Here is a 14,600-nt window from a genome sequence, read left to right on the forward strand (position 1 = left end):
ATCGAACTAATTTGGGACCGCACTATCGAATGGGCAAGTAAAATGCCACTTTGAAAACAATTTTGTTTGTAATGAGAAACAAACCGACGCTTTCCCTCGACATTGTGCGTCGAACAAAAGACGTGATGAGCAATATTTGTTTGGCCTGACTTCAGTTACAATTGCAAAAACGAAATTGCAGATATCTGTCGAAACATCAGAGAAAATGCAACTGACGACTCTTGGGAGCGACACTCGGTATGCATATACAGATAGAGAAAGGCGTGTAATTTACGGAAATGCTCGTTCACGGTCAGCAATTCAGATGCTATCAAATCCTCATCTAAATGGCGTACATACATTTCCACAACCGGTCTCCAAACCTTAAGAGCTCGGCCATGCAGAAAAGAAAGGACTTGGTATGGTCGCTGTCATCGAGGCGAGGCTGTTTGCAATGAACGTAGTTGCCGGTGGCTGATGGCGTAGCCTAAAAGCCTAATAATGTGAAGTTGTCGGAATTAACTTTTTTCCTTCTTCTTTTACATATGAGCCATTAGGGACGATATTTATTCTTCCGAATTTCTCTCATTATTTCTCAATGTGTCTTTATTCTGTACAAGTGGTTCCAGTCTTCTTCTTGGCTTTTTCGTTAAAAGTTTTGGAATTTGCGACTTATTTCTGAGTGGCAGTCGTTCCTCTATATCTTGTGGAGTAATTATGAGTTCGTCTATGTGCCTTACAATTTTTTTTCACCATGTGTTGTCCATTTTTCTCTTACCAAGATAAATGAAGTCTGTTAGTATTCGTCCTTTGTAGTGATCATTCTTGTTTTCATAATCATGTCTGCAGCTTTTTCAGTATGTGTATGAAGTTCGTTACTACGACGTCTTTGTATTGCGTTAACTCTATAACTCGTACCAAAATTTTCTTTAGTATTTTTCTTTTTGTGATTTACCATAAATTGTTTCTGGGTGAATAATTGTAATTAGTGTATGTTAGCAACTTATTCCACGTTTACTTAAATTTCTTAACTGTTAACAATTTAAATATTAATTAACTAATATTGAATTACATTTTAAAATAAAATAACATCTTTCTACTTAAAATTAATAATCGCATAGCAGATTAAAATTTGATAGACATACGAAGTACCTTACTGTCAAATGAAAATTTACGTACATCAGTAACACTGTTCAATCTCTACAAATAAGAAATTATTTTATTTTACATTTCATGTTTCGTATTTTTGTACCAATGGTAATGTGTCATGAATGTTCACCATTTTTATTTTGTAATTAAAAATAGAAAGATTTTTATTAAAAAAGTAATGTTTCAATAGTTGTTAATTAATATTTCCATTTGTTAAAGACCATGGAATGTAAATAAAAGTTTCAGAAGTATTGCTAGTATTAAGATTTTAACCAGGACTCTATGATAACTACAAACACTCAATTACCTCTTCATTGTGTTCATAAGCTCGAAATATTTTGTAGTCAACAGCGGTCGGAAATCTCATAATTTTCAAAGGCGACGTTTTTTAGTTTTTTTTTTTCTTTTTTGAGAATTGCGTCGAGCAGCTTTAGGGAATTTATGCTTGTGGATTGACTTTGAAATCCTATAAATATTAAGAAAATAGAAGAGGCCAGGCTGCCTGTAATGTGCCCCTGTGACTTTGGCTGCTGATTCTCATTTCGTAGCAGGGGATTGATTATCTTTGTTTAGGACGTAGTCGAGGCATAGTAAACTATATTTCTGGACAAATGAAGTATATTTAAAAGCTGTGAGTGGCTTCATACAGTGACAACTGTCATTTTCACAAATCTGGACGTAAATGGCCTGTCTCTGTCGATCTCGTCGTCAATTGGACGCTGAAATCAACTATTTATTTCTCCTAGCCTCTGAGTAGACATCTTACGGTGGTCCTTCTGAATATCAGTCATTTCCATGTACAGATTTTCTAGTGGATTAATGATGCAACAGTGATACAATAAAAAAATAAATTTCTATAACAAATTTTACTGTAATATAATTGACTTATTTAATAGAAATCACAACAATACAGTGTATAATAATGAATAAATTCTTAACTGATTAAAAATTTCTGCAATGTTATAGATGAGTTCATAGTTTCGGTATCACATATTATTTGCACAAGGAGCTTCCAGCGCACCTCTTTGTGACGTCACATTAAATCCGCTAACATCACAGCTTCTACTGTTTTCCGACACTGAAACAGAGTCCACTGTAAGACGTAGCAAGGATCGTTTTCAGTGTCCCACCTGCTGCAGCTCTTGGAGGAGATCATATTGACGTTGTTACCTCACATGCCACAGCATACCCTCGCTTGTCTTCCTGCTGCTGTGATAATTTACGCAGGTCGTAATAAATAAAACTTCCTTCGGTGAACAAAATATCACAAGGCCAAGTATGTTAAGAAACCATTACTTCTTCCTTCCATATTCATAACTCGCTATTGACGTCTTTCATTTTAATCACACACCAGTGTGAAGAATGTCTGAAATATGAGAGTAACCATTCTGTGGAGTACTGAATAGTAGTTGCATGTGATGCAAGCGACTTATAAAGAAGAGAAAGGAAGCTGGCATTTTATAAGGAATACAGAAACCTCTAAACAGCGGCTAGTCGTCTCATACCATCTAAACGGAGGTAGCCCTGAACCACATGAAGCTATGGGTTCTCCATTTGAAGCTGCTTGGGGTGTATGAGCAACAGTTTCAAGTTTGATGTCAGTGACGATGGAGACACTTGGAATTCGAACGCCAATAGCGGAGATTTTATTTGAACGGCATTTCTCAATTATGTGCTGCTTCTGGCCAGAATCGGAACGTCTCACATTACGCTTGTGGGAAAGAAAATGGGCATCTACCGTAATACGGCAGAATACTGCAGAAGCTGACAGGTGGGGCTGTTAACTACGTATTTCATGTCAGCGCATACAAACAGAGGACTACACACTGTTGGTAAGCACATGCAATGCATTTGTTTGTGACAAAATGAAGTTTGCTTTGCTGTTGAATTTTTGATTGTACTAGGCAGCGAAAATGAAAAACAAAGTTAAATGCCTCGCCTGCATAGAATTGTCTGCTGGAGCAACAGAAATGAGAAACCTGCCTATTTCATCAGAAATACTTCGTCAAATTAAGTTTCGCTTGAAGACTTTGTTCCTTCCACAAGCCTTTTAATGATAAATCGCTTATATGTCAACAGAACAAGATTGTTCTTCTATAATATCTCCATCTAAAATAAGTTTTGTATGCCTGAGACCACTGAATATGCAAATTCAACATTTTGCATAGTTCAGAACATAGTATAATACCTGTTTTCTAGCATAGTCTCATTAGTTAGTACAGTGTAATGGACATTAAAGCGGAGTCCGTAGCTCCATTTATGTTGGAGTGTAGTGGAGTTAAGGAATACACACACTGCACGATGTTCCACACTTTGTCAGTGAGGTAATAGCAGCTTTTATCCTCTTTGATGACCAATTGTGGACTTGAGTCGCAACCTTGTTAGCGTCAACCAACTTGCACTGATGAGGCAGAAACGGACGTTAATTTTTAAAATAACACATAGGAACATTTGAACCGTCAGAGATTGTCTCTCGCACTGACAGCTGGTAACAGCGGAGTTGCAGGAATGTCTGCCACCGGATGCAAACACGACACACAGACAGTACTTTCAAATATCGTGCTCGCGACAGATTTCCAGTCTGGACGTCTAGTGGAGTGACGTCTTCTTGTCTCCATCGACGATCACCGTCTGGAGGTTCCCGGCGGCCTCGATGACGAAGATGCCGTTGGCCACGCCCCTGCTGTCGCTCTCCACAGAAGAGTCGGAGTCGTCCTTGGAGCGGAAGAGCGTCTCTATCTCGTAGGGTGTGATGGCCCGCGTCTCGGGGACGAAGAGCCAGACGAAGACGACGCCGACGAAGCAGACAGCGCCGTAGGCCCAGACGGCGCCGTGCAGGTGCAGGCAGGAGCGCAGGTCCAGGAAGGTCTTGGTGATGACGAAGGCGGACAGCCAGGACAGGGCGCCGGTGAACGAGCTGACGACGCTGCGGTGGCGCTGCGGTGCCAGCTCTCCCAGCGCCAGCCCCGACACGGGGCCCAGGCCCATCGAGTTGGCAACGATGTACACCAGGATGGCCGCCATGGGCAGCCAGCCCAGCAGCGTGTTGCGCGCGTTGTCCACGTCGTCGCGGTAGAACAGGTAGCACCCCAGGCCCACCAGCGCGCACCCCATCACCGCCTGCAACAGCACGCATACAATAAGTATCCTGGGCCTACGTCCACAAATCAGCACAGGTTTAGAAAAATCGCTTGTGCGAAACTCAGCTTGCCTTTTTCTCAGACGTTATATTGAAAACAATGAACGAGGGGCAACAGGCAGATTCCATACTCCTAGATTTCCGGAAAATGTTTGATGTGGTGGTGCAGTGCAGATTGTTAATGGAGGTCCCCAAATATGTGTGCGGCTCACAGATTTCTTAACCCTTAACTACTATGGCCATTCACTGGAACACAATTACTGTGGAGGGGTCTCACAGACAGCATTTTTCTATTTTATATATCAAACCAGAATTTTGCTGAATATATATAGTTTCTTGACTTCCAGTCATTCATTACACTTCTTGGAGGTGACTTTTGTAGAAATTTGATTTTTGTAAACACTGCGGTATTTTAAACACTTCGACAATTAAAACAAAACGAAATCTGGAGTATATTTTTATTTTATGAGTTCGAAATAAAAGCAAATAGCTAGCTCTCTACTCACACACAGATTTTCATCAGAGGGATTATATTACAAATTGGCAATATAACTACGTGGAAAAATCCGACATGACTTAACGATAAATTGTGTGTGAAGTCAGCTTTCAGTTTACGACTCACTTCGTAATGTAGAGCGAATATTTCAGTCCATAAGTCTATGAATGGAGAAACTTTGCCACCATTTTACTTCTAAAATTACAAGTAAAAAATAAATACATGTTCTCATGTGCCACTGAATCATACTTTAGTCAATTTCCACCTGAAAACACTTCACCCAGACCTTCCTGGAACATTCCAAACAAATCGGAACACCGCGGTGTTGACATGGATACCTTGTGTTCCTCTTCAGACGAGGAGGGCAGAAGGTGCACGTTCTTCAATTTTCGAATTCTTCTTTCGGTGTCTGAGGATCATCTTGCAAGTGAAGACATCTGTCTCACATAACACACGTTGCACAGAAGGCCCAGCTTCCCCCGCCATGGAGAAACAGTAGCATGCAATAAAAACGCTGCACGCAAACACTAGGGTACGTCTGTGAGACCTCTCAAGGCTAATAATTAAGAAACAAAGAGCAGCAAGAATGCAAGAATGTTGGCACGTGTAGCTTGACAGCCAATAGGAAGGTACATGGAAGAGTCCATTAGGCTTTGCAGGGGTGTGAGAAATATCTCGACACAAAAATTAGTAGCGGTCTCAGAGACGGTCGATAGTAGTTAAGGGTATAGTAGAACCAAATACTTTCACCTGGACTGTGAATGTTCCTCAGCAAGACTATCGTCAGGAGTGCCACAGTGAACTGTGATAGGAGCGCTTTTGTTCTTTATGTACATAAACGATCTGGTGGGTAGGGTGAGCAACGGTCTCCGACTGTTTGCTGATGATGCTGTAGTGCTCTGGAAAGTTTCGTCGTAGAGGAACTCCAGGAGGATACAGGATAACTTAGAGAGACTTTGTGTTCTGTATGATGGATAGCAGCTTGCTCTAAATGTAGAAAAATGTAAGTTAATACAGATGAATAATAAAAACAGTCCTGTAATGTTAGAATACAGTATCAGCGACCTGACACAGTAATATCGATTACATATTTATAAGTAACGTTGCAAAGCGATATCAAATGGAACGAGTCACAAGATCGAACTAGGGAAAAGAAGACGAAAAGGAAAGACTATTACGAGATTCGAACCAGCGATCCATTGATTACTCAATAACCATTTGCCGGCCGCGGTGATATCGCGGTTCTAGGCGCGCAGTCCGGAACCGTGCGACTGCTATGGTCGCAGGTTCGAATCCTGCCACGGGCATGGATGTGTGTGATGTCCTTAGGTTAGTTAGGTTTAAGTAGTTCTAAGTTCTAGGGGACTAATGACCACAGCAGTTGAGTCCCATAGTGAAAAAAAAAACCATTTGCTAATACAACAACGTGAGCAACGCCGCATGTCGTGACAATCGCCTTAATTTTCGTGAGTTTAAGATCTTCAGAAGTCTACAAAATCGATTTTGCTCAAGAATTTTTCAAAGATGCATAGAAATTCTTTGGAGTATTGATATTTGAGTTGTGAGTTTCTTTTTACCTGAAGCCAAACTTGAACATACACTGCAGATCCCTCATATAGTATCAATAATGATATCACCGGACCAAATAGTGGTCACCCTTTTAAAAGAGAACATTGGTTGTTCTGGGGCCCTGTAAATGGTGTAGAACTAGTCCCAAGCGGTAATGTGATGTTAGGTCACAGTAGTGAAGTGGTGTGTTTGTGCCAGTCGTTTGTATGGAATAAGCGCAGTACGATAAGTAGATATGGAGATGTAACAAACTGATAGAGAGGAGCTATCGTCTTTGTCCACGTCCATAACGAAGCCGTGAAGTTGGCCAATCTGTTGGTAAATCTACGTGGGCTATCCAACGTGTCTGTAGGAAATGGGGCACGGTGATAATAATAGTAGTAAGCATCCTAGCCGACAGGAATCGAAAACGACTGTCATGCCTACTCAGTGAGAACATAGCTCAACCAGTATTTAAGCGGACTTTATGAAGGGAATTGCATGCAATGGACATTTGTAACGGCTAGTGACAGGTAGCGATCAACATCCCCGCAATTTACTAGCTCTGCACGATCTAATAATCAATGAGTGGCATCAGCTGAATATGGCATACCTGATAAAAACTTGCGGACACTCTTTCTTGCCGAAACGAAGCCATTAACTAGGCTATAAGCGGTAGAGCCCGATATTAACGTCTTGTGTCCTGGAGTAACTATTTTTTCCGATGTACTTATTATAAATAGCTTTTGAACTCAGCAGTTCTAAACAAAGTAAATGATACTACAATATATTCACTCAGCTTTGCATCTTCTGCAGCATGTATTACATTACATGTCTTGATTGGCCTTTCTCGTCTTAAACGTACTATAAATTACGAAAGATTTTCACTTACTCGTTTCGCTTTAGTGTTAAGGCTTCATCAGTTATGATTAGCGTTTTTTGCTCGTTTTCCACGTGCTTTCGTGGTCACTTGCTTTTCTGCTCGTTGTTGCAAAACTTTGATTTCACTTTCACTATTTTCCTTTTTCCGTTTCTCAGAAGCCCACTTCTCATTTAAGTGCGGTCAGGTTATTCACTCCACTCTGATATCGCAAAACTTCACGGGAAGCGAACGACAACACAGTTTGTATGCATTCTAAATAAACATACTTTAAAATTAGTGTTAAGCCAGCAACAACACGAAGTTTTACAAATTGAAATGGTCTTGTACAGAAATACCACACTCAATTAAATGAACTGTGGACTTCAGAAAACCGAAAAGAGTGAGTATTGAAAGTAGCACAAAGATCTTTTGTGCTGTAAGCTATGGTGACCAGTGGGAAGGTTGGTACTCATCAAAACTCACGAAATCTCTTAAGCACCACCGATAATGTTTTACTATTAAGGTAACGCGTTTGATGAAGAATATGCTTAAATAGCAGTATGCTTAAGACAGGAAAATCCAAATAACACTTATTAAATACCACCACCTTCTTTTGATGTAAACCACCATGTAATTCAACTCGGTATTTCATCCAATACACCAATCATTATTACCTAAAATATACAGCACATTTTTTGTGCAATTTTTAAATATTTTGGCCGGCCTTGTGACCGAGCGGTTCTAGGCACATCAGTTCGGAATCACGCGGCTGCTACGGTCGCAGGTGCGAATCCTGCCTCGTGCATGGATGTGTGTGATGTCCTTAGGTTGGTTAGGTTTAAGTAGTTTTAAGTCTAGGGGACTGATGACCTCAGATGTTAAGTCCCATAGTGCTTAGAGCCATTTGAACCATTTTTTAAAATATTTTATTACTGTCTCGGCAGACGTGCGCTAGCAGTGGACTTGACCAGATCTACTTTTTACTCGCTACAGTGCGTCGTAGACCTGTTCACGCCGGAAACTAACTTGGTACCCCTGCCTAGATACAGCACGCTCTACTTCAAAGCGGCGCACATCATCACGTCGCAGTACAACCGTGGAAAGTGATCCTGAAAATTTCCTTCGCTTGCTGTTGCTGTTAATGTCATTCAGACTGGTTGACGATGTGCGTGACAAACTGACGGGGAAGGTGGCGGAACGTGCAAGCAATGTCTTAAATAAAGTTGAGCAATTCCACGAAGCGCAAATTACGGCGGGACGACGACGACGATGACCACGGCGGCACGATGTTGAGCGATGTGTGGTCCAAGTGTCTACTCCAAAGAAGAACAAAAGAGCACACAATAAATATCACGCTGATGTTAAGGATAACTGTGTTATCAGATTTTATGTTATGCTGTGATTGTTACAACGAGATACCGACCTTTTGGAAATTTCACTATATTTTTTTGCGGGGAACTGGACTTCGAGGCTAGGAGGAGAAGTTTCAGGAGACTTGTTCCGTGTATGAGATTTGATTTTAAAAGGTGTCTGAATAATTGTGTGAGCGAGACAACACATTTAAAAAAAACGGCACACTACATTACATTTTTACGAAAATATAGAGCGTCCACTGTCCATAGGTAGGTTATTTATACGAAATAATACTGTCAGTGTGTGCGTGGGGCATAGTTAAAAACGCTGGTCGCTGTGTGGTGTCGTGTTATGTAGGGCAGCGTGGGACTGTGCTTTTTAGAGTCCTGTGGTGTACGCCATTACTAACTCTTTTGCGTTTTTCGATCGTAAACGCGATGGTGATACCGCCCGGGCCAGAACTTCATACTGCTTTCTCATTCCTGACACTAGCAGCCGCTAGAGCATCTTCTTCAGGGTGCACCCTCTATCCCTGGTTAGGCGGAGTCCTTGCAGGATAACCCTGCATGGCCTCCATATCTTCTTGTTGACGATTTGTAGGTTATTTTTTCTTCTCGTTTGGTTGTTGTCTGCTTGTTGCCCTTCTCAGGAATGGTTTGCTTTTGTGTTGCCCGCGTATGCGGACAACGGTGCTGGCCCATGGCGGGCCTACTGCATACCTCCCGGCGCGGACGGCGCAGGGAGCGCCTCATTGCGGCTGCTGCTTGGCGGCCGCTTGTGTGGCCGTCACAAAACAGCAAGCTGCAGCAGCTCCTCACCCGGCGCTAGCGAGTCGGCTACGGTGCGCCGACACTAGCAGCTGCGGCGTAGTTTGTATACAGGGTGTATCATAAGTAACGGCGTACTCAGACGTGAGTAAATGAACGTGGTAATAAAATGCAAGCATGTGTCCGGAAACGAGCCGGTTTGTCAGTGTGTGGCTATGACCCGGCACTGAGTTCAATAAGAACTATTGGCCCAGCTATTACAAATATATTTGAAATGTAAACTTTGCAATTAAATGCTATTTCCACTGGCTGACAAAAGTTGAAGCGCCCAGAAGGAGAGAAAGAAACGAAACAAAAACTTCACAGATTGTGAGAGGATATTACATGTTACTTCAGTGTTACAGCATCGAGTCAATGTTTGAAGGACTTGGCAGTATAAGGCTAATAATCAGTATGACTTTGATCCCGTCTGGTCTGCGTGCATGCGCTTATTCGGTAGGAAGACTGTCATGAAGCCGTTGTATCCTCCACTGGGGCACAACTGTTGTAACTGGTCCTTGATATTCTGGATACCGATACTAGGACGCAGTCGATGCCAGAGTTCGTTCTCACATCTTACGCCGGGTACAGATACTGGGACCTCTCTGGCCGCGGTAGTATCTCAGCATCATGAAGATACTTCACAGAGACACGCACCGCGTGTGGTCGAGAACTAACCTGTTGAAAAAGTGCACCTCGACACTGTCTAATGAGAGGTAACACACGAAGACGCATCATGTCCTTGACGTATCACTGTGCAGTCAGAGTTTCCTCACTTACTACCGGCCATGGCCTCATATCAGACCCCACTGTTTTCCACACCAAGAAGCCAGGAGTAACACAGCTGTGCCTCTCCAAAACACGACAACAATTGAATCTCTCCCGAAGTCGCCGCCACACTCGCCGACGACGGTCATGTCAAGTAGCGCAAAACTACTACTTATCGCTGAACACACCGCGACGCCGTTCATCAGAAGTCCATGCTACTGGGTCACGGCGCAGCCCCAAACGTAGCCGTTGGTGTTTTGGTATTAACGGCAGTCTATCCATACAACAGTTATTTCCTAGTCCCGTTGCTGCCACTCTCCCACGATGTGGAATTACACACAATGTCGAATTGACTCCATTTTTTGTTCTCGAATGGCAGGTGTGGATATAAAGGGCTTACGATAAGCTTGGTGCTCACTGATGTGATGATCAGACGTGGTCAACTGGAATCTTGTCATCGAGTACGACTGCCGTCACATTCCCTTGCAGTCCAACATCGGGCCCCTCTTTCAAAGTGACTCAGGTGCTGATAATACCGTCTCACACGAGTACGCGCAATCCTTCAGTGATAACTCAACATCTGACGCTACTCAGACCCCTTACGTATCCTACCAGTCCTGGTAAAACACCAAACAGGAACGACGCTAATGCACTCTGGTAGCCGTTGTTAACTGCCACAGAGAATTGTAACTAATCATTTATTTACCCACTGATGCTGTGTACGAGTACGAAGTTACATTGACATCCGAGATTGTCTTCTGGATGATTCACTTCTTTCTGTCATGCAGTGTAACTTGGCTCTAGTTTTATCCATGGTCCACGGTTCATTAATGTGGTGCCTGCATAAGAGATACCGGAGAATTTCGCAGGTGACCTAAGATCATATCTAACACGCCAGTATAATACAAGATGGACAGGTCGAACGGGGCCTGGACATCGGTGTTTCTGTCTGCAGTCACCTCAGAAACAAAGTGTTCCGCACTCCCATCGATATGGTTGAAGAACTGGAATAACGGGTCGTATAGTTTCGTCATAATTTAAGAGATGATCAGGGTTGTTTACAATAATTATTATCTCACTGCAGAGATGGGTATTGCATCCAAATGGGAGGATGACACTTCAACACCCATTTTAACAAGTGGGAGTGTACAATAAATTGTAACAGGTAATGTCCTGAAGCAGTATTGTATTTGTTGTCATGGTAGACCTTGGGTGAAATCTGAGCCCAAGTAGATGGTGACTTAAATAAAGGGAAGTTTGTATGACTTAGCTGCTTTGGGCGCCGATATAATTCAACAGCTGGACTTGAAAATTTACTACTGGACCGGGAAGCGGTCCCGGATTCTCCGCTTGTTGCGAACACTCGCCTTGACCACTCAAGCCGTCACAAATTTTCAAGCGCAGCTTAAGTCCATCATTAGTGACTATTCTTTCTGACATCTCTGAAAGAACATATACCACACACGATTAGATGTTGACTTGATTGAAACGTTTACATTTCAAACCCATGTATAGATAAATATTTCACACTGAAGTCAGAGAAATACTCATTCGTAATTTTCTCGGAAATGGCTCTTTTGCGAACCCATGTTTACTGGAACTTTTTGGTTCTACTATCGTGCACTTTCAACCGCGTCACTTTGGCCATTAGTAATAAATGACAAATATTTACCGACTGGTATGCAAGACCTCCGAATACGCTCAGCTTGAATATAAGGACAAGAAGTAAGTATGGAAATCTGGGAGACATAAGCTCTACTTCCTAGATGCACACTCTAGAAATGGGGAGACCTCTTAGCAGTGACAAACACCGATCGAGACTAAAGCACAAGCATAAACAGTGACCCATCGTGGCGCTTACCCCAGTGTTGGCTGTAACCCAGGCAGGCAATGTTTGGATTCACTGGCGGTGTGCAGACACACAGAACACAATGGCGACACAGCTTAGTAGTTCGACTGTATCTGTGCAGAACACATCTGTCTTCATATTTGCTCGTAAGTTTAATACTGGAAAGCCAGAAAGGTGAGAAAGTGACACCACTACCTATCGCAAGATAGAAAGGATGGTCAGACAGAATTATAATTTGAAGGGTGGCTCATTCGTCCCACTCCCTCTAGCTACACCGTAAATATGTAATGATGTTTATACGACAGCACACCCCAGGAATGGTCTTCAGTTATTATTGTAAATACGCTCTGTTAAGTGAGGCTAATTGAAATTTAGTTGGCGACAATTAATCAAGCTGTAGTATTCCACGATATCAGGAACTATCCACCTTCTCGAAATAGGGACGGGAAACAGACCCTTTCGGGGGTGTTGTAAGTAGTGGAATAATGTAACTTTCGGACAAAGTATGTAAAGTGGCGTAGTAACCATGTCTGTAATACAGTAGCAATGTTAAGTACACTCGATCTGACAAAAAATCGAAGCAACCAAAGACATAGTAGTATAACAATACAGCTTTGTATACGAACACACCATCGGCGGGTATGTAACTGATTGGACCTGAAATTGTCTGTGACAGAATGGCCACCAGAGTGCACTGGTGTCGTTCGTATTTAGTGTTGTTGCCAGTCCTGGGTACTATATAACGGACGTCAAGAGCGTCAGATGTTGAGTGATCACGGTGCAGGACATGGTAATGCCGCGTATTCGTGTCAGACGTGGTGTGGTGTTATAATCGTCGCACGAACGACGGAACACAGCATCTCCGAGGTAGCGATGAAGTGAGGCCGCAAAAAGATCCTGCCAGAACGGTACCAACGACGGCTGAAGAGAATCGTTCAACGTGACAGAAGTGCATCCATTCTGCAAATTGCTGCAGCGTGTGAACCATTCAACGAAACATAATCAATATGGGCTTTCGGAGCCGAAGATCCACTCGTGTACCCTTGACGACTGCTCGACACAAAGCTTTACGCCTTGTCTGGGCCCGACATTGGACTGTTGATGACTGGAAACATGTTGCCTGGTCGGCCAAGTCTCGTTTCAAACTGTATCGCGCGGACGGACGTGTACAGGTATGGAGACCACCTCACGAATCCCTCTACCCTGCATGTCAGCAGGGGACTCTTCAAGCTGGTGGAGACACTGTAATGGTGTGGGGTGTGTGCAGTTGGAGTGAGACGGGACTCCTGATACGTTTAGATACGACTCTGACAGGTGACACGTACGTAAGGCTCCTATCTTATCACCTGCATCCATTCGCGCCCATTGTGCATTCCGACGAACAGCAGGACAACGCGACATCCCACACGTCCAGAATCGGTACAGAGTGGCTCCAGGAGCACATTTCAGAGTTCAGACACTTCCGCTGGCCACCGAAGTCCCTAGACATGAACATTATTGAACACATCTGTGATGCCTTGCAAAGTGCTGTTCAGAAGAGATTGCCAGGCCCTCGTTCAAAAATGGTTCAAATGGCTCTGAGCACTATGGGACTTGATATCTGAGGTCATCAGTCCCCTAGACGTTAGAGCTACTTAAACCTAACTAACCTAAGGACATCAAACACATCCATGCCCGAGGCAGGATTCGAACCTGCGACCGTGGCGGTCGCGCGGTTCCAGACTGAAGCGCCTAGAACCGCTCGGCTACTCTGGGCGGCCCAGGCCCTCGTACTCTTATGGATTTATGGACAGATATGCACGGTGCACGGTGTCAGTTCTCTCCAGCACGACTTTAGACATCAGTCGAGTCCATGCCACGTCGTGTTGCAGCACAACAGCGTGTCGCGGAGGCCCTACACGATATTAGGCAGGTGTATCAGTTTCTTTGACTCTTCAGTGTAATTAAATGTAATAAAATACGTAGAAAAGGGGAGAGAGTTGTCGAACGGTAGGTTACCGGCTTGATCAGCGAGTGGAGCTTTGACGGCAGAGCACAGAGCAGTTACCTGAGAGACGATGAGCAGCGGACGGCGGCCGACCCTGTCGAGCAGGAGACAGGCGACGAGCGTGGCGACGAGTTGGACGGCGCCTGTGGCGACGACGGAGAGCGGCACGTCGATGCTGGAGTTGGAGCCGACGAGGATGGTCTGCGTGTAGCAGAGGATGGCGCGCAGCCCGCAGAAGCGGCTGAGCGCGCGCACCGCGGCCACCAGCAGCAGCGGCCGCAGCAGCGAGCCCTGGTGCTTCTTGCCGCGCTCGCGGCAGCACAGGCTGCGCAGGCGCGCGCACAGCGGCGGCGCGCGCTCGCAGTGCTCCAGCTCCTGCCACACACACCACGCCGCACGCGCAGCTGCAGCTCAACTACGTTCACTATCGCGCCGAGAGCTACAAATATCGCGCTTTTTTCACCGACCACACTACGGATGTAAACATGAAGGCATTAAAAGTACAACGCTACTAAAGAGGCCCTCACACCCTCGATATTATTGACACGATAACATTTTTTGTCCATCAGTTGGGCGACGTGCTAGTACACGAACGTCACATTATTACTGCGCAGTATTTATGCCTGGGACTCATCAGTTAAGCTAGCTTTCCTAGCTGCGAGAA

General features: G+C 44.0%; 1 protein-coding gene across 3 annotated transcripts in view; it reads right to left on the reverse strand.

The window, feature by feature from the left end:
- Nucleotides 1-980: 980 nt before the first annotated feature.
- The window catches only part of LOC126272587 (facilitated trehalose transporter Tret1-2 homolog), a 340,117-nt gene continuing 326,497 nt past the window's right edge, over nucleotides 981-14,600 (reverse strand). For all 3 annotated transcript variants that reach the window (XM_049975536.1, XM_049975518.1, XM_049975527.1), the window contains 2 exons: nucleotides 13,997-14,311; nucleotides 981-4,248 (listed from right to left, as the gene is read on the reverse strand). In XM_049975536.1, the coding sequence (XP_049831493.1) occupies nucleotides 3,718-4,248; nucleotides 13,997-14,311 (846 nt within the window). In that variant the 3' untranslated portion in view covers nucleotides 981-3,717. The remainder of the gene's footprint in view (nucleotides 4,249-13,996; nucleotides 14,312-14,600) is intronic.

This window comes from Schistocerca gregaria, chromosome 1 (genome assembly GCF_023897955.1).
Source record: "Schistocerca gregaria isolate iqSchGreg1 chromosome 1, iqSchGreg1.2, whole genome shotgun sequence".
NCBI classification, from domain to species: Eukaryota; Metazoa; Arthropoda; class Insecta; order Orthoptera; family Acrididae; genus Schistocerca; species Schistocerca gregaria.